Below are 19,892 nucleotides of genomic sequence, written 5' to 3'. Positions count from 1 at the left end.
GTGTGTGTGAGTCACTTCAAGACTGCTTTTTGCAGCATGTATTTCATGAATTAATAAACATAATGATAACATGGCCACTGCTCTAGAAGCAAATACATACACATGTTTTTCCCCTCCCATTTTTATCTTCTCAGATGCCTTTAGAATCTCCCTTCTGCCTAGCAACAACATAACGGTTAGGATAAAACCTGGAGTTTCAGATCCGAAACTCTGCGAGCTGGTTATAGGAGGAAAGACGCATCGTACTGAACAAATCGTAAAGCCTGGACAGACTCTTGTTTTTGAATTTGTATGTCGGACGCCGGAGAAATTTTGGGTATTGGTGGTTGAGAAGAACATTGGTAAGCTTTGTTATAAGGGATCTGCTCTGAAAAGCTGTGGGCTAGGGGAGAGTTGGTGAGCTTTTAAAAGTAATTTGGATATTTGACAATGTGGGCTATACGCCAGAAGCCCCAATGGAGCGCAAGGGTGTGGAGATCATCGCTATGAGAATTATTATTATTATTATTATTATTATTATTATTATTATTATTATTATTATTATGTCCTGCCTTTTTCCCAGTACTGGGACTTAAGAACCCTACCCTGTGCCTGCTTACCCTACCCTGTACCTGTTTGCATTCTCTTCCCCTCCTTATTGTTTTACTATGATTTTATTAGATTGTAAGCCTATGCGGCAGGGTCTTGCTATTTACTGTTTTACTCTGTACAGCACCATGTACATTGATGGTGCTATATATATAAATAAATAAATAATAATAATAATAATAATAATCCCTGCCACTCTTGAGCTCCAGATTTTGAGGGAGGAGTGAGTTGCTTTGGCAGCTCAGTGCCCAAATAGCCAATCCCAGCTTCCCTCCCCCCTCCCCCTCTCTCTCTGATGCTGAAGGGGAAGCCTTGGGTTTGGTTTGGTGCTGGGTGGCAAGGTGTTCTGACTCTGAGCTCCTCTACTGCCTGAAGCCAAAACACCTATCTCTGAAATCAGAAGACAAGCAGGTGCTCAGAGAATCCCTTGGCATCAGAGCAGCCAGCTCCTGGGCGATGTTCTTTCGCAATCTTGAGCCGTGCTTATTTACTTATTTATTTATTTATTACATTTCTATACCGCCCAATAGCCGGAGCTCTCTGGGCGGTTCACAAAAATTAAAAACATTCAAAGTATAAAACAACAGTATAAAACCATAATATAAAATACAATATAAAAGCTCAACCAGATAAAAACAGCAGCAGTGCAAAATTACAAATTTAAAACACCAAGTTAAAATTTATTTATAGACTGTTAAAATACTGGGAGAATAAAAAGGTCTTCACCTGGCGTCTAAAAGCATATAATGTAGGTGCCAGCGAACCTCCTTAGGGAGCTCATTCCACAGCCGGGGTGCCACAGCAGAGAAGGCCCTCCTCCTGGTAGCCACCTGCCTCACTTCCTTTGGCAGGGGCTCATGGAGAAGGACCCCTGAGGATGACCTTAGGGTCCGGGCAGGTGCATATGGGAGGAGGCATTCCTTCAGATAACCTGGCCCCAAGCCATTTAGGGCTTTAAATGTTAATACCAGCACTTTGAATCAGGCCCGGACCTGGATTGGCAGCCAATGAAGCTGGAAAAGGACTGGCGTAATGTGGTCTCGTCGGCTTCTGAGTACAGTGTAGCTGTACAAATAATCCCCTTCTCCTCCCTAACTCCAAGCTGCTGAGGAAGAGGGCAAGAATTTCTCTTGTTGCTCTTGCCAGAGACTGAAGGATCACTCGCTGTAGTCAGGGTAGCCAGTGAATTGCAGACGGCTGCTTATTTAATCTTTGTAAACCACCCAGAGAGCTTTGGCTATGGAGCAGTATATAAATGTAGTAGCAGTAGTGATGATGATGATAATAAATATTACAGTAACACAAAACCAAAATAGCTCAAAAAATAAACAAGCGTGCCTTTACCAAATCAACATTTATCCTTGACAATTAAAATTTGACTCTCTCTTGGTTGGTCTACTGAAGACTTTAATTGATTGATCTGTCAGTTACAATCTGAACACAATCTGTTTTTAAATGAGCCACATACATTAGACAGTCCGACTTTTACTGCCCAAGTCTTTGTGTGTGTCTTAAATAAACATCCATAAATGCTTAAATTCTAATAGGACACTTTTAGAATATTAGGAAAAATGAAGAATAAAGAGGACAGAATCCAATGGGGGAGCTTATGCCCTGATAATTCCTCTACACCCATTCCCTTCTGCAAGCAGTGGGCTTCGCCAACCTGCCTCCTTTCAGAAATGAGCAATTCCATTCATTTCGGTTTGCCTCAGAAGCACTAATTTGACATTGTGTAAGTGCTGAGGTCTGCTTGTGCAATGGAATTGGGGGGCGTAAGAGAATTGGGGGCCCATAAGCATCCCATTGGTTTCTGCTCAAAGACTCAAAACACAAAATTTGTCCATGGGCAGCACATATGCGATATACGTATTAAAGGGGCCATTTAAAGGTACTTGTATACTCCTTTTTGCAGTAGTATGATGAGGAAGAGGCTTAGGCTGCAATCCTAAATGCATTTACTAGGGAGCAAATCCCAAAGTCAATGGGATTTCTTAAGATTGCAGTATTAGTATGCTAAATGTATCCTTACCATACCGCTTTTAATAGCAAGCATGCCTTCTTCGGAACAGGCAGTTTTAACAGGGAAAGGAAGATGGGTGTCCATAGGATTTATCTTCCATTCAACTCTTAAGCTGAATCTGTTTGTTTGTTTCTGTTCATCAGCCAGAACGATGATGTACCAGACAGTCGTAAATCCCCCTTCTGCCTAGGCCCAGCTGACCCAAGATGTGTACATTTATTTTTCTGTATGATGTGGATTATGGGATTGTTTTATTAGAAGACAGATAGAGAATCTCTTGCCCATGGGCCTGATCTGGCCTTCAGATGGACCCTGCCCTCTGGAAGCTATGGGGCTCAGGGAGGAGATGGGGAGAGGAATCCCTAAATTATCTCTGATTGGAGATAACAGTGGGGATTCTCCTGTGTGCTGCTCCCCTTCCTAATTGTTCAGAAATAACAGTAGGGGTTCCCCCTACTTAGCGTGCTACTCATCCTGCTACATTAGAAATATATTAGAAAAATATATCCTGCTACATTAGAAATATACTTCTCAGGCCAGAATAAGGGCTTTCAAGCCAGTAATTAACCTCTTGCCTGATTATAATCTGAACATTATGGTAGTGTAATTTTCCTTGCATCACACTCAGTGCCTTCTATTTTCTTGCCTTTCCTGAAATTGTAATATCTTACATTTTAAGACTGGAAACCACAATTACGATTACATCCATGCTAACCTGCAAGTTGCTTGGTTAGAATGGGTATAGATTGAGAATTCAGTTAGTTTTATAAATGCAGGGATAAAGCAGGGACATCTGTGATGATGATTCTCTCATGTGATGCATGGTTGTATGTTTCTAGATTGTATGGTAGAACCATGCCCCTTTGGAGATGTTCTACTTCAGCCTTCTGGACTACCGCAACTTAACAGGACCTACGCTTGGGAGGTTAAAGCTGACCGGCTAGTTGGACTTGAACTGAAGTTCTCCCCATGGTTAAGGCAGCTTCTACCTGGAGACACTTGCTCTGATCAAGTTCTTTATAACATTGGCAGCCGACTGAAAGCAGACAGAGTCAACATTGGAAACTTCTGCAGAAATGGCTCAGTGTCTCGGGTGAAGGTCCAGGGGGTAGTTATCTTGACGCTCCAGCTTCCTTGGAATTCAAAAGTCAATGACTCTGGATTTAAGTTGGAAAGCAGAACTTCCATACAAAGTAAGTCTAGGTGGTTGCTCAGTTGTTTCTGTTTTCTTTTATCCAAATCCAAATTTGCAATATTTAAGTGGGATATCCTAGGTTTGCTTTCAAATAAGTGTGTGTGTGTGGTGTTGGGGTGGGGTTGTGGTGGTAGGGCATTTACTAGGAATGGGAGAATTGGTGATGTTCGGGGATCACTGATATTCTATAAACTCCACCCTCCAGCTCAGATTGCCTTGCTCCCATTTTCAGCATTTTCCTGTTTCAGTCGATCAGGAGAAGTGCACATTTCAATATGCATTATATGAACGTGTGCATCCAAACGTGCACTTACCCCCTAGACTAAAGTGTGAAAGTGCGTTGTATGCATTTTTCAAATGTGAACACAAATTTGGGAACATATGAGCTTTACCTGAAAAGAATGTGCTCATGAACACGTTCAGGGCAAATTTGCAAAAAAGGTGGATCAAGATGAAATTCTCATACATCCTTAATCTTTACTAGAGTAGGTTCTCCTAAAAGACATTCCTGACTTTGTAATGGTGGAGGAGATCAGACTAAGGAAAGAAGAGAGACTTTGAGGAAGAAGAGAGACTGCAGAATCCTGGCCTTCATTTAGTATTCCAGGTTCTAGCCACAAGTAATATGGAAGGGACTAAGTAATTGCTTTGGGATGTGTGTAATGCAGATGTGTGAATATGTATGTTAAGAAATGTACACAGAAGGAAGAGGAATATATTTGTCTAGGAAAGAACCCCTTGCTTGTTCTTGAAGTCCTGTCCACAAAATGCAGGAGCAATGGGTGGATGTCTTTGTTTCTCCCCATTTTAAGACAGGGATGCAGAACATCTGGCTCTCCAGATGTTGATGGACTGCAGCTACCATTAGCCGTAAGCCAGCGTAGCCAGTACTGAAGGATGATGAAAGTTTCAGTCCAACATCTGCAGGCCTAGACGTTCCCCTTTATTAAGAGGTGACTGCGTGTTGCCGATCTTCAATCTATAACAAGCCATGGGAAAATAGTTTGTTTTAAAAGCAAACCCCAAAATGTTTTTAAATAGTTTAACATTTCATGGAAGGGAATTTTGTGTTCCAAAATGCGTACCCACTCATCCACACTTGATCTGAGATCATAAAAGCCATGTGAGAGGACTGTACCACATGAAGAACCAACTGAATGTTAATAATTTTAACCAAATTGAATAAAGGCTAACATTTCCCTCCTTGTCTTACTATTTTTGTTGATGGCCCTCTGGTATCTTCATCTGTGTTGATCATTGCCTGTATTGGTTGGATGCTGGTCTCTAATTAGTGTTCCCTCATCTTCAGTGGTTGAGTCTGTTCACTAGACCATAGAGCAGGGGTGGACGACTTCTGGCCTTCCAGATGATATTGGACTGCAACTCTCAACGGTGAGGGATGATGGACCTGCAGTCCAACAATGTCTGGAGGGCCACAGGTTACCCATCCCTGATAGAGAGAATGGGTTGCTCTTCTATGCCAGAGCTGCTTACTCAGAGTAAAGAGCCCAAGTCTAAAAGGGGCAGTTGAGTTGTGCAAGCCCACAGAAGTCGCAATAAGGACACACTCCTCCAACGCATATCCCCTAAGCTAAACCCATAAGCTCTCTTTAATGCCCATAATGCTGTGAGAACTTCCTGTCTGGATGCACTCCCAAGATAATACATGCTTTATTTGAGGAGAAAGCCCAATGCTGCTATCAGCTTGGTCTTCAGAGTGGTTTTAGAAAGACTTTCTTCACTATCCAGATGAGCTCAATGAGCTGGTCAGTGACTTCTAATGAATGCTGGGTTCTGAACTACCAGAAGTACCTTGGGAAAGACTTCTGCAATGCAACCAACCACTAATTTCAACAGGGTCACAGAGCTGAGATTCACTGGAGATTGTACATGGAGATTTTCCCACTTTTCTAATGTTACTTCCCTCTTCCTCCTCCCCCTTCTTTTAAATAGGGTTGTTTATTATTGAATCCACGTTTCTAAGTGAATCATCCATAAAGTTGATGTCGGCCAACTACCCATTGGCATCGCCGGAAGATGAACTCATGTCATGGACGTTTGTGCTCTCATCCAACTTAAGAGCGCGTGTCCGCTTCCTCAAGTACACAGAACCAGTCTGTGTACAGAAATCTGTGAGGGCGGAATACGTCTTACCTCAATTACACTCTCCCCACGAGATTAAAATCTTACAACTGCGTGATGTGCAACCTGCCAATATTGATGGTAGTTTCAACTTTTCCCTGCATGGCTGTGATGAAGATGAGCGAAATCCTAGACCCCTCAGTCTACTCTTTCAAGTTGATGTTGAGTACCGTAAGAATGTAGCGAGTAAGTAGCCACCTTCTTCTGTTTGATGTCATTTTTCTTTGGTTAACATTTTTAATCTTTGAAGTGCAGACCAGCTAAATACCCCTCTGGACCAAGCTAGAGCTAACCTGGCATGTAGTCAGAGACATCTGGAGGGCGCTAGGTTGGAGAAAGCTGCTCTGGAGGATGTGTGTATGTGCTGGTATGTGCATGTGTGTGGTAAACCATAACGGTGCTAAATATGCAATTTATTGGTTATGAACACTCCGTTCCTGCTGTTGACAGAAACTTTGCAAAATGTAGATCCAGACTATGGCTGTAGTAGTGTGTCCTGGTTCTGGACACCATATTTTAAGAAGGGTCTGGCCAAACTGACGCAACTAGAGTATGGCTCAATGCCTGAAAATGGCTAGTCCAAATCCAGTTCACTAAGAAGTGACACATCTCTTCTCCTTCCCAACCCAAGGTGGCATCTATGGCAACAGAACTTGTTGGCAGACCATGTCAGAGGTAGCAGTTGTGGAGCTAGCCTGCCTTCCCTCGTTTTCAAACTAGCCCTTTATCTTGTGTTTTACAGCTTTTGCTGCTTCAAATCCTATCATAATAGACCAGGGGTTATTTGCAACCCCCATGACCCCTCCCAGCTAAACTTACCACCTAATTTGGTGCCACCACTACCAAGAACACTCTAGGAATCAGCACTCAGAAGGCATGATTCCAGGTTTCAAGGGAAAGTATTTTGATGGATATAGGAGAAAGTATTGGTATATACGCTCACAAGCATCCGCTCAGAGGCATTATAGCACACACACACACACACACACACACACCAGTTAACACCGAATGTGGCCCTCAGGGCCAAAAATGTTGTGCATCCCTACAATAGATCTATATAAATAGTCCTTTAGTCTGTTCTTCTATAGATCTTGTTAAATCCTGGAATAACCACAGGAACATATGAGATGAGGTGACTCTGTTCTTTGAATGATCTTATCTTTTTCTTTTTTCCTCTCGTTTTCAGATGTAACCCACATAATTGACCTAAGGGGAGATAAGAACATGAATATTACAATTTATTCGTTGCCCTCAGTTCACCCTGGGCTCGGTCTGATGTATCAAGATGAATGCAGTATCTGTATTGATCGTAGCCAAAACTGTAAATCTAATGTGACTTTACCATCTGGGGTGAGATACTCAATCACCTTTCTGTGCCCAGATCTGGAGAACATAAGGATAATTGCTGAGAAATCCAGAGGTATGAGCAATGTTTCCAGAATTTAGTTTCCTAAAAGTGAGGAGAGACATCAGATGAGCATGTATTGTGTGCTATATTTACTTGCACTTCCAAATGCTATTTGTTTTGGTTATCTTTTCCTGGATTTGTTCATGAATAGAAATAACACTGAATCTCTAGAATGCCAGTTGGAACTGGGCTAAATTGTAACTTGGGTCTATCATTGTTATGATTACCACTTGCCTACAGGATGTCTCCCTGGTGATTCCAACAATGCATTGAGATGGAGACACATGCCAGAAAACACATATCCGAAAACATCAACCACTTGCAATTCTTGGGTACATGTTTACCATGAGTTTTCAGGCATGAATCTCCATATTACTTTAATGCCTTTTTTTTTTTTTTGCTAGGGAGAAATGGAGAAGACAATGGAAAACTGTCATTCCCATAGCATATGCTATGGGACTGAATGTGGGGGCGACTGTGAGGATTGGGAACAAGTTCAGAATTCAGCAGCTAGAGTGTTAACTGGGATGACTAGCAGTCGGAACATCTTCCCAGGACTTAAAGTGGCTATCAGTTTATTTCTGGGATCAATTCAAAGCGCTTGTTTCTCTTGACCTGAATAGTCTTAAATGGTCTGGGGCCAGGGGATCTGAAAGGACTCCCTGCTCCCCTACAATATCACCCAATATTATTATCCTTATCAGAGGTGTGTCCCCGTATTTAGAGGGTGGCTGTTGGAGACAGGGCCTTCTCTGTGGTGGTGCCTCATTTTGTGGAATACCTTCATATCCCTTCAACCAGTGGCCACTTAGAAGGCTTTTATGTGCCAAGTAAAAACTGCCTCTCTCCTTTTCTTACCCATGCATTTAGGGGAAGTGATGGCTTTTTCTGCTGTTTTACTCTGTTTCTTCATTTATGTTCTGTTAGGCTTTTAATACGGAATGTTTTATTTTATTATGACATTGTCTTAAATAATGTTGTGAGCCACTTCGTTGCAGTTGAAAGGCAGGGTGGGCATGTGTAAAATAAATAACTTGAGAGAGGGCCCTCAGCAGCAGCAAGTTTTTCTTCTCAGCATGCTTTTTGATGTCACCCCATTTTGATGGGATGTAGTCTGTTTGCAAATGAGCCCAAGATCGTGGAGGTGCCGGCAGTCTCTTCCCCAGCTAAGTTATCGAGCTCCCACACAGGCCATTAAACAGCCCACACAGTCTTGTGAGGACATGAGGGCCTTGTAATTGGGAAGCTAAGCTTGAAACATGGTGGCAGTGAGACCCAAAGGCAGCACAACCAGTCTTCATGTTTCACATTGTGCCTAAACTCATTTCCTATAATGTGGGATCAATGGAACATTTTTCAGCAGAGGTGTAAAATACACCTTAGTGATATGAGGTGGTTAGTCTTCCATGAAGTAATAGTATCCAACGGAGAGGAGTATGTGCTGTATAAAGGACAGCCTCTTGTTTTGTTTTATTCTGTACAGCGCCATGAAAATTGATGGTGCTTTATAAAATAATAATAATAATAATAATAATAATAATAATAATAATAATAATAATAATAATAATAACCTGGAACAAAATTGGCCTCTAAGGGAAGGTGGAAAAATGTCTTGCCATCTATACCATCTGATTTTGTCATTAAGAAATATGGATTTGCACAGGAGTGGATGTGCGCGAATGAGCACTTGCACAAAGGAGCTGATTCCACACACACTCACAAACCCAATTGAAAATCCGGTTATGGGGAACCTTTGACTCGGAAAAAGCCAGTCTGCTGCAGAAACCACAGGTTGGATTCATAGAAACCCAAACTCATTTGAATTTGTTCGGAACATCCCTAATAACTAGTTGGCTGCTTTTTGAGTCTATAGCAGTAATTTTGTGTCTTTCTCATGCAGCCTGTTGGAATTCCAAGCTTTGCCAAGACAGACTCTTTTCTCTGGCTGTACCAACTTCTCTTACCCATCTGCCAATCCTGCTTGAGTCATTTACATGGAAACTCCAGGCTCCAGAAGACATCAACATAGAAATCAGGTCTCCAACCTTGAAACTCATGCAACATATCCCAACCAAGGGTCAAACATGCAGTGGAAGTTATATTTATTACATGAATGGTTCTACCCCAGGAAAGGCATTAAGCCTCGGTTTATTCTGTCCTGGGGGAGACATTGAAAAAATTCAGATGAAAGACAATGTCACCATAACCCTTAAGACCTATGGGAAGAGGTGGTTCAATGAATCTCGGAAACAGGATCTTCAATTATTCTTCATGCCAGTTGTGCAAGGTGAGTCCATTCAAATTTATTGCTTCTCTACATTCAAAGAAGATAGAAAGTTTTAATTTTGTATCACCTCAGGAAGTTCCTACTTGGGTAAAAAGGCCTTCTTCTAAAATTATAATGGAGGTGTTGTTGTTTTTTAATATCCATATTCTAGTAGAATCTGGAATCTTTTAGCTAGAACTTGAATTGTTTTTGACAAGGAAACGAGAAGGTGCCACTTGATATATTGCAAGGGTGGGCAGAAGGTAAATTGGAATCTACTAGAAGATCTCAGGATGATTTGCAGTAGATCAGCAAGAGTTTCTGATTCCCAGCTGTTTTAACAACAACACAACTTCACCCAGTTAAATGAGGCTGATGAAATGAAGGAATCTTGGGCCTTTGCTAGACCTACCTCTTAATTCGTGCAGCAGGAGGGGCGAGCCCGCGGTGCAGCTACTGTGGGCTGTCACTCTAATCTAGACGTCAGATGTGACGGGCTGTAGGAAAGCCCCATCTCGTCCGCCATTTTTTTTTATTGAAAGGGCCGGATGTGCACGAACGCTCGTGCGCTTAGGCAAGTTTTTTTTTTAATCGTTCTCACCACTCCCCCCCCCCCGCTCCAATCTCCCCCCAAATCTCCCCAGCTCTGATCTCCCACCCCTGGCTCCGATCTCTCCCCCTGCCCCGTGTGCAGCTTCTCCAAGCTACACGTGAGTAAGCAGCATAGCTAGGAAAAGCCCGGGACTGCAGAAACACTGGGCCAAAAGTGGTGCCCATTACCCCGGGGCCAGGCAGGGTTGACCCCTGCCTGAGCCCGGGATCCCCTGTGCATCATCTGGACGCACAGGTGCGAGCCCAGGTGTCAACCTGGTCTTACCCCTGGTCTAGCAAAGCCCTTGGAGTAACCAGGTGTGACATTTGTGTAAAAGGACTGTAAACTCAGTTCACTTCTAGAAAACAAATTCTTAGACTCAGAATGTTCTCAGACATACCTGGGTCTTTCATTCAGATGGTATTTCTTTTGCACCTGGCTCTGTTTGGTAGATTTTCGAGTTCTAGTAAAAAACCAACTAATTCTGATAAACTGAAGTCTGCTATAGGATTAAGGATCCCTGGCAAGTTGGGAAGCTTTCAACGATTAAAATGTGTCCCTGCTTAAAAGCCCTACCTAAATCCTTTCTGGTTCTAGTTTTGAATAAAGCTTGCCTGCTTGTTTCTTGAAGAATTCTCATGCAATAATAATGTTTAGACATTCTTTTTTAAAACAAGAAAGAACAAAGTGATGCATCTAGGTTCCACTGCACGTGACGCACAGCATTTATACAGTCCTGGTGAAGTTGTAGGAGGGAAGGGAGTCCATTTACTATAGAATTGGAAGAAAAACTGGACACCAAAGAGAAAGAAAACTAACCTGCTACTATACTGCTTCTCATTTAGCAAAGGAGAGCTTTGCATGTCTGAGCAGAAGTTTGTTAGCAGTGCAGACGTAGCATGTCCAAATGGTGTTTTTGTAGCCTCACTGCCATGGTACAAAATCAAGGCGTAGGGTAGCATGTCCCTGAATACTATGGGCCCAGCTACTTTGGGCTGGAATTAAAGAACAAGATGGGGAAAAGTGATGCATTTTGGTGGGAACCGGGCTGGTTATAGTTTGGCAGCTGAGCAAGACATGCTACAGGGCATTGGGAGTCAGGCAGATTTCTGGATGAGGGGTGGACATAGAAGATCTTACTGTTTTTTTCATTTTTTTCATGATGTTGTCAAGTATAATAATTTATTTCCTGGGTGGTAGCACTCATGGAATTTTAAGGTAGTACTTTATTGTACAGAGGACCAAAATAGGCACTACTTTAATTTCCTATCTAGCACCTTTTTTCATTTCTACTCTAGGACAGGCACAGTGAGCCCAATCTAGATCTTAAAAGTCCACCCCCTGCTAGGGTCCCAATCCAGATTGTGCCTCCTGTGCCTAATCTGGAGTAAAAATGAAAAAATAAGAAGATGCAACTGCCACGTACAGGTTTAAAGTAATGCCTATTTTGGCCCTTATATTACAAACTCTGCAGGTCTGAGTACTTTATTTATTTATTTATTACATTTATATCCCACCTTTTTTTCCTCCAAGGAACGCAAGGAGGCATACATAATCCTCCTCTCCATTTTATCCTCACAACAACCACCCTGTGAGGTAGGTTGGGCTGAGAGTCTGTGACTGGCCCAAAGTCACCCAGTGAGTTTCCGTTGGCCAAGTGGGGACTAGAACCCGGATCTCCCGACTCCCAGTCCAACACTCTAGCTGCTATGCCACACTGGCTCTTCTGCACCACACTGGCTACATTTCTGGTTAGCAGCTGATATTCCCTTTAGCAAGTTGTTTGTTTTGACTTGTGCTGTGGGAATAAAGAGCAGAAATGACATTGCGTATGTGCGTTTTGTGCCTCTACAGAAGACTGCATTTTCACTCTTACGCCACAGCCCAAAGCCAAAGTTTACTTACAGACTCCTAACTGGCTGGAAGGCATGCCTCCTTTCATGTCCGTGTATTGGAACATCAGTGTCCCGGCGAAGCACGTTGCGCAGCTCCAGTTCCTAAGCAATCAGATGGGCATAACTTGTGAAAAGGGCCGGGCTTACACCTACATTAAGGAACAGAGACCAAATGCAGAGGAAACCGTGTGCCGCGATGATCAGAAACTGCCAAAGGCTCTAGAACTGCAGCACCATTTCTGGATAAACATCACCAACTGTAAGCCGTCTGCCAAGCAACTCCTGAGCATGGAACTTGTAGTGACATTTGTTCAGAAAAAGCCAGGTGAGCCATCACATTTTTTTTTTTTTGCCTCTTGTTGTGGGTGTACAAGCATTTTTGGCCTTGAGGGCTTCACGGGAGGCTGGCTTGGGGGTTGGGGACTGCATGTATGTGTGCGCACAAACACCCACACCCCAGTGATCCTGATACAGATTGCTCTTTCCTCACTGCTAGCAAAGGTGGGGACACAGCAGTTTGTATGAGGATATCTGGGGGAAGGAGTGGAAAGTATAGGCAGGGGGGTAAAGTGATGCAGGGGGGATTTGGAAGCAATGGGGTGGTGGGTCAGGGCACCCTTTGGAGGGCCGCAGGTTGTGCACTCCTGATCTAAGCTGAATATATTCCCAGTTGCTTCAGCATAGTGAGCCTCGTGTGGCGCAGAGCGGTAAAGCAGCAGTTTCTGCAGCTGAAACTCTCCGCATGGCCTGAGTTCGATCCCAGCGGAAGCTGGTTTCAGGCAGCCGGCTCGGGTCTACTCAGCCTTCCATCCTCCCGAGGTCGGTAAAATGAGTACTCAGCTAGCTGGGGGAAAGGTAATAACGGCTGGGGAAGGCAATGGCAAACCACCCCGCTATAAGGCCTGCCAAGAAAACGTCAGCGAAAGCTGGCGTCCCTCCAAGAGTCAGTAATGACGCAGTGCTTGCACGAGAGGTTCCTTTCCTTTCCTTTCCTTTTTTCCTTCAGCATGCTCATGTGTACAAGGTTGAAACTTTGGCTCTCTTAGGCTGCAATCCTTTACCTAGGAGTAAGTGCCACGGCACTCTATGGGGATCAGGCGTGGATAATATTGTACTGTTCGTTTGAGTTAATCCATGTAGGTTGCCCCTACATGGATGAATCTAGTCATGTCACACAAATGACGAACTCTGCTTTGCTTTCATTATTTAATCCCGGTTGAATTTTAAAAAATAATAATCAACCGATAAAGTGCCGCATAAAAAACTGTAAGCCTGAATCAAGCTGTTCAAAACTTCTGCCTAAATCATAACAACTGATCACTTCAGCTGTACAAGTAAAATGATCTGTGGCTTAACTCAGTGGAGGCTGGTGAGGATGCTTCACACCATGGATGGCTCCTTTAGAGTTCTGACTGAAACCCTGAGAGGATTCACCTCCCCACTGACCTCAGAGCCACCAGCCTCCACTGGCTTAACTCTATAATAAGGGAGCAAGAAAGCTCTCTTGTCCTCTCTGTTAGAGGCTTGTTCACAAGCTCTGTTATAGCAACAAGACACCATTCCTGGAAGTGGCTGTGATTTCATTTCGTCTTTGTGGAAATGCAACCAACAATTGGTTTGGAACTGGCTTGTAAAAGGCTTTATGAACTCTCAGAGGCTTGAATTTGTTTAACTACTCTATATCTCACATTTCCGCTTAATAAGCCCTTAAGGGGGCTTGTATACATCAAACACCAGACCTGTCTAGAGTACATAACAAATCCTGAAATACAATAAGTCAACAGCTAAAATAAGCCAACAGCCCCTGTTGCAACTAACTTCTAAATAAAATTGGGATGTATGAAAGTGGTCAGGAAGGTTTTGCCTGAAGTTCTTTTTCTGCAGTATTTTGGATGCCCTATGCATCAAACATGGGATTGGATCCAACTGTAGTTTTACTTAGAGTAGACCCATTGAAATCAGTGCCACAGACTACACCCATTGAAATCAATGGGACTGCCTATGTATGACTAATTCTGGCTGTTTCTTTAAAAAGAGAGAACATCTTGTACGTGACTGTTCAGTTGCACAACTTGTGCCTTTTTTGGGCCATTTTTCTTTTTCTTTTCATCTTCCTCCCACTTCCTTCCCTTCATGCCACCAGCCAGCTATTAACCACTGGAAGGTTGGTCCCGTATTTGCTGAAGTGCTCAGGAGTAACAGGCTGCTTTGTATACCGCCACTTCGGTGTAAATGTATATATGTGTGTAATAAATAGTGTTGTAGTGGTAAATATTGGAATCAGGTGCCCATCTTGAGGGTCCCCATAGCCACACCCCAAGGAGAGTCCAAAATTGTAGTCAGCTGCATTGTTCCATATCAACCAACCATTTCTAGCAGTCTTAATCTCCACCAGGAGCTAAAGCTAATGAGTAAAGCTAAGTGCCCACTCAAGGCCAAGCCACCCCAAAATACTTTAGATTGCAACAGAGAAACAGTGACTCAGTTCCCACGATCATGGAGGGGGAAATAGGCCACGGTGACTTATTTCCCTTGTTGCATGAGCCAGAGGGATTTGCCGTGTCATGTGAACCCAATGAAAGTGGCTTGTGCTATGGTTAACAAGCCACCCTAGAACCCTAAGACTCTGTTCAGACAAAACACTAAGCCACAGTGGTTAAGCATTTTGAGCTGAACATTGTGACTTAGCTTATCATGATAACCCTTCCTAACCATGGTGGCTACTAACCATGGTTTAAACATGCTCACTAACCATTTTCTGCAAAGGGTTAGTGGCCTAACCATGGCTTAGTGTGTTGCCTGAACAGGCCCTAAAACAGCCCATGGATTCTGAGTTGCTTGTTAGCTGTGGTCACAAGGCAGCCTTGCTGGGTTTGCATGATATGGCAAGCCACGCTGGCAAGGGTAATTATGCAAATCCCCCCCCCACCGCAGCACGTGTCACAGGGGAAGTAAGCCACCATGTCTTATTTCCCCTATCGTGATAATGTGAACCAGGCCACTATATTGTTGCTGGGGTAATTCATTCCTCCCCTGCAAAACACCCTGCCCCCCAGCTGATGTGAAGATTGTAGCTAAGCCCAGAGGGAAGAGGGAATTCTGAGATGGAAGGATGGCAGATGACATTAGTGTCCCTGCTAATCTAAAAGTGTTGTACGCTGCATCCCTGTGAGGTTCCTCCATGACACCACTGGTCATAAGTGTGCAATATATAAACTTTAATCTTTTTCAAGTGTTTAGTACATGGTGTGGAAAGTTAGACTGGAGAGAGTCCTGTGATTAACTCCTTTCCAGATTTTTTAAAAATATTTTGTACCTCTTCTTTTATGAGTCTTTGGATTCTGGGGGTCCATGCACACGTTCCTAAAAAGACTCCCAACTCACTTCTGAAGCAGGAAGGAAAGTGAATAAATTCAGCACAAGATGAGCTGCCTCGTGGGTTGCATCTCACTGAATGTCCCCTCCCCCCTTTATCTTTTCACAGGGCTGGCAGTCATAATTGGTGCAGTGGTTGGCGGGATAGCAGTGCTAGCAGCTATTGGGCTTGCTGTCTGCTGCATTATGAAAAAGAAGAAGACGATAAAGAAGAAGTAGGTTTGCTTTATTCCCCAGGCTTTCTCAAGCAGAGTAAAATATACTGGATTTGTTGTTGTTGTTAGGTAGGGATAGATCTGTGTTTTAACAGACAGGCTGGCCCCATCCAAGTGCACTGGGAGGAGCCTGCCTTTCTGGACTGAGTCCAAGGTAGGCTTCACTCTTCTCCTGCCTCATATGCGTTCGGTGCTCTTGCAATTCTCGGTGCTGATTGCGCCAGGGAGGGATCTTTAGAATCATAGCAGCAAACTCTTCGCCTCTGTGCTCATGGTGCACACTGTTTTCATGCTAAGTGCAAGACTGTGTGGACACCCTCAGGTTCTTCTCCTTCCCCACTGTCTCTGAATTGAGATGGCCATGGAGGTCAGCCTGCTCCAACCTGCTGTGAGCCAGATGTTTTGGACTAAACTCCCCAGAATTCCTGACCATCGGCGATGGTGGCTGGAACAGATGGGAGCTGAAGTGGAAAACATCTGGAGATCACCAGATTGGGGAAGCTCATGTAGGTGAACTTGAAAAGAGTGTCTGAAGGGGGAACAGTAGAAGTTGGATCTCGCTGTTTCATATGAATGGTCCTGCATTGGCCCAGTGTGTGGGAAGCAGAGAGTTTAATTTTTGTTGTCTCCATAGCTACCTTTCATTTGGCAAGAGCGTGATTCGGCGGGGCGGGGGAGTGGGGGAAGCTCCATAATAACACAGAACAAGGAGATCCTTTCACCACCAGATCACCAACTAGTTTTGTGTTCCTTGATATTTGCATGTTTGTGATGTTATCCATGGATGCCTCCGTCCTATCCAGTCTGGAAAGGCTACAATCCAGAACACAGTTACATGCTCTTAAAACAACTGGGATCTGAATGGTGTGTGCTTTAGTGCTGCATTTTAGATAGATATAACTTAGGAACATAGGAAGCTGTCCTAAACTGAATCAGACCATTGGCCCATCTTGCTCAGAATTGTTGACACTGACTGGCAGCAATGGTTTTCCACAGTTTCAGGCAGGATTTTTTCCTGCCTTATCGAAAAATGCTGGGGATTAAACTGGCAGCTGCTCTACCACTGACCTATGGACACCTCTGTATGAGGCATAGGAATAATCTTTAGAGAAGAATTGCACCTTGACAGTATTTCCCTGCCTTCTAATTTTTCCCACCCGACTACTTCCTAGTCCTTCCCAAGGACAGGTTTTCTATGAATCCTCTTCTTCTCCTTCTCTTTCTCTTTCTCCTTGTACTGAGAATAGATATATTGTATATTATGAGTTCCTTTTTTTGGTAAAATTCTCTCTTTCCTTTCTCATAGCCTCCATAAGACAAATATACATTGGTACAATTACAATTCAATAAAGGTTCCCACTGCTGCCCCCACCACAAACCTGTTGACCTCTTTTCGTGCAAGTTTCCCTTCCTCTTTATTGACATCTCCAAGGGCAGGCTGGCTCTATTCATCACTGTCTCAAACAGTGCACAAGCCCAGTTTCCCAATTCTCTCCTGCTAACGGAAGTTGCCTTGTGACGAAGCAGTTGTGACTGTGCACTTTGTGTCTGATGCCACGCTTCAGAAATGACTGGTCCAGTGTCAGTAGGATTTAGCCGGTGTCACTGCAACCTCTTAGAGGTCTGAGTCACCATTGATTTTTGAGGACTGTACATCTTGAGCTTGCCATATTATGTGAACTAGTCCCACACACCCAATGGAAAGTGACATGCTTAAGTTAGTGTATTAATAACGCCTCCCCCCCCATACGGTGACTATTTCGTGTAGTTCTCTGTGTGAAAATAAGGCGAGATATCCATTGCTCCATGTAAGAGAGGTTAGATCAACCTTCCCCAGCCTGGTGCTCTCCAGATGTGTTGGATTACACTTTCCATCATGGGGATGGCTTTCAAAGGGGGCTGGATAAATTCCTGGAGGAGAAGGCTATCAATGGCAATGTCCTGATGGCTATGTGCTACCTCCTGTAACAGAGACAGTAAGCTTATATGCACCAGTTGCTGGGGAACATGGGTGGGGGTGCTGCTGTTGCACCCATGTCCTGCTTGTGGGTCCCTGGTTGACAGCTGGTTGGCCACTGTGTGAACAAAGTGCTGGACTAGATGGACCTTTGGTCTTGAACCAGCATGGCTCTTCTTCTGTTCTTGCATCTAGAGAGTACCAGGTTGAGGAAGGCTGGTGGCCATGATTGCTGGGTTTGTTTGGAGTTGTGTCATCTGAAGGGCACCATGTTGGGGAAGGCTAGCTTAGACAGATAGCCATACAGACTAAAGTGTTTTCAGTGTTTGTCCCATGTCTCGAACTCCTTCCCAATGGAAGACAATCGGGTTCACGTCCTTGCAGTTCAGATGGACAAAATACGTTTATTCCACTAAGCATTTGGATTGTTTAGTGTTGATGCACCGAGTGCTTTATGCTTGCTCCTCTCTTTATTAATTATGGCTGTAACCTGGCAAGCCAGTCTCTGCCTGCCAGCCATACACAGTGGCTCCACTGGGGCTTAATTGAAAGCTCTAGCTTTTGTTGCCTGTCTGGGACTGCAAAGCCCATGGAGTTCTCATTTCTCAAGCACCTGACAGACCACCATACACTGTTCTGTGAAAAGGAGAATACAGTGGGAATGATGTTCAGTCAAGCATCTGCTTTATAGGGAGGAAGGGTATTCTTTTATCATAACCCCGATGAATTGGACGAATCAGCCAGCCTACAGGAAATTGCCAATGGATGCATCCCAGATGCTTCTGGGGTTCTAATCCAAAATCCAGCTTTTCCCACACACTCTGGTAGGGAAGAGTTGATGACTCTGATAAATGTCTGAGTATTGGTCCTAGCCAAGCTCAAGGCATTAAATTAAGTGTGATGCATTTTTAACTCGTCGAACTAGCTTTGCAAGCTTCTACATTGTAAGCTTTGCAAATCAAAATCATGAAAGGGAAATTTGTGTGTGTGCATTTAAACATTTAAATGCAGAAGCAGCATATTTTAATGCTTTTCGCTTTGTTTCTTTAAACAGCAGGAAAAATGAAAGCCAGGCCCCAATAGTGGGAGTATATAATACCGATGTCAACACCCACATCCCCGGACGGCAGGGCATATTCAAAAAGGACAGGAAGACTAATGAATCTCATGTCTACGCAGTCATTGATGAGGTCATGGTTTATGGACACTTACTGGATAACTCTGTGAGACCCGAAAATGCTGAGGTAGGTGTGTACCGTCCTTTTTCTGGGCCCGTGAGTACCACACCACCTTCTCCTCCTCCAATCCGGAAAGCATCCAAAGTGCCCGACATGGAGGAATCCTTGCCCATGCTAATGATAGACAATGATAACTATACCGTTACGCGCCGTGCACCAGAGGAACTCCAGAGCAATGGTGACGTGAATGTGAGTGGTAATGGAACTGTGGGCAGCAAGTCACTACTTGAAAAGAATGAAGAGGAAAATTCAGCAGAATAGCCTTTATGCCAAATCCATGACTTCTCTGGTTCAGAGACAAAACCAGATCTTAACATCTGAGTGTACAGTGGTGTTTTGAAAAAAAGAGAATACCTTTTGACATCAACTTTTCTGTGGTTTCTTTTTTTTTTAAAAAAATGGTTGCACCTCTGTTCAGATCTTGGAATGAACTTTCAGACAACGAATTGCCATAGGATGTTGTGCAGTGATGCAAATAACTTTATACATGAAAAGGGACAGCAAAGAGGCATTTTCAGACTTTGATTATGAATGGATTTTTAAAAAACTGAACTAAAGGCAAGAGACCAAGTTCAGGATGTTAAACGAAACTGGAGATTACATTGCCCCAAATGTCTACTGATTCCTCTGACCTCTTGGAAGGTGGGCTCTCAACGATCTGAAGATGTCAGCCGTGCTACAGAATGAATGCTTGTGGCAATGCAAAGGCAGAGTGAGAAGATGGCGTACCTAAGTGGAGCTTTGCCATAGGGGCCTGACTTTTATTATTCATGTGATTTTGCTTCCTAGTATGTGTCGTGGGTTTCTGCCACTTATTGAGCGGACGGCAAAAATGACTGTGCTATTTGTAAATGGGAATTCCACTTATTTCCACTTTCAATCAGTTGTGTAATATCTGCAAAATTACGGACAATTCATTTTCATTTTTCCTCTACTTTTATATGGAAATAACGTTTTAAATGTTAAGCACTTGTTGTCAGTGGTGCTTTAAAAAGGTT

At 43.6% G+C, this 19,892-nt stretch overlaps 1 protein-coding gene across 1 annotated transcript in view; it reads left to right on the top strand.

The window, feature by feature from the left end:
- Window positions 1-299: 299 nt before the first annotated feature.
- CDCP1 (CUB domain containing protein 1) overlaps window positions 300-19,892 on the top strand; it is a 451,994-nt gene continuing 432,401 nt past the window's right edge. The window contains exons 1-7 of the mRNA XM_063124177.1: window positions 300-341; window positions 3,451-3,804; window positions 5,760-6,134; window positions 7,135-7,368; window positions 9,257-9,643; window positions 12,069-12,434; window positions 15,594-15,703. Of these exons, the coding sequence (XP_062980247.1) occupies window positions 3,456-3,804; window positions 5,760-6,134; window positions 7,135-7,368; window positions 9,257-9,643; window positions 12,069-12,434; window positions 15,594-15,703 (1,821 nt within the window). The 5' untranslated portion in view covers window positions 300-341; window positions 3,451-3,455. The remainder of the gene's footprint in view (window positions 342-3,450; window positions 3,805-5,759; window positions 6,135-7,134; window positions 7,369-9,256; window positions 9,644-12,068; window positions 12,435-15,593; window positions 15,704-19,892) is intronic.

Source organism: Elgaria multicarinata, chromosome 1, assembly GCF_023053635.1.
Source record: "Elgaria multicarinata webbii isolate HBS135686 ecotype San Diego chromosome 1, rElgMul1.1.pri, whole genome shotgun sequence".
Lineage (NCBI taxonomy): Eukaryota > Metazoa > Chordata > Lepidosauria > Squamata > Anguidae > Elgaria > Elgaria multicarinata.
This window is presented reverse-complemented; position numbering and strand designations above follow the sequence as displayed.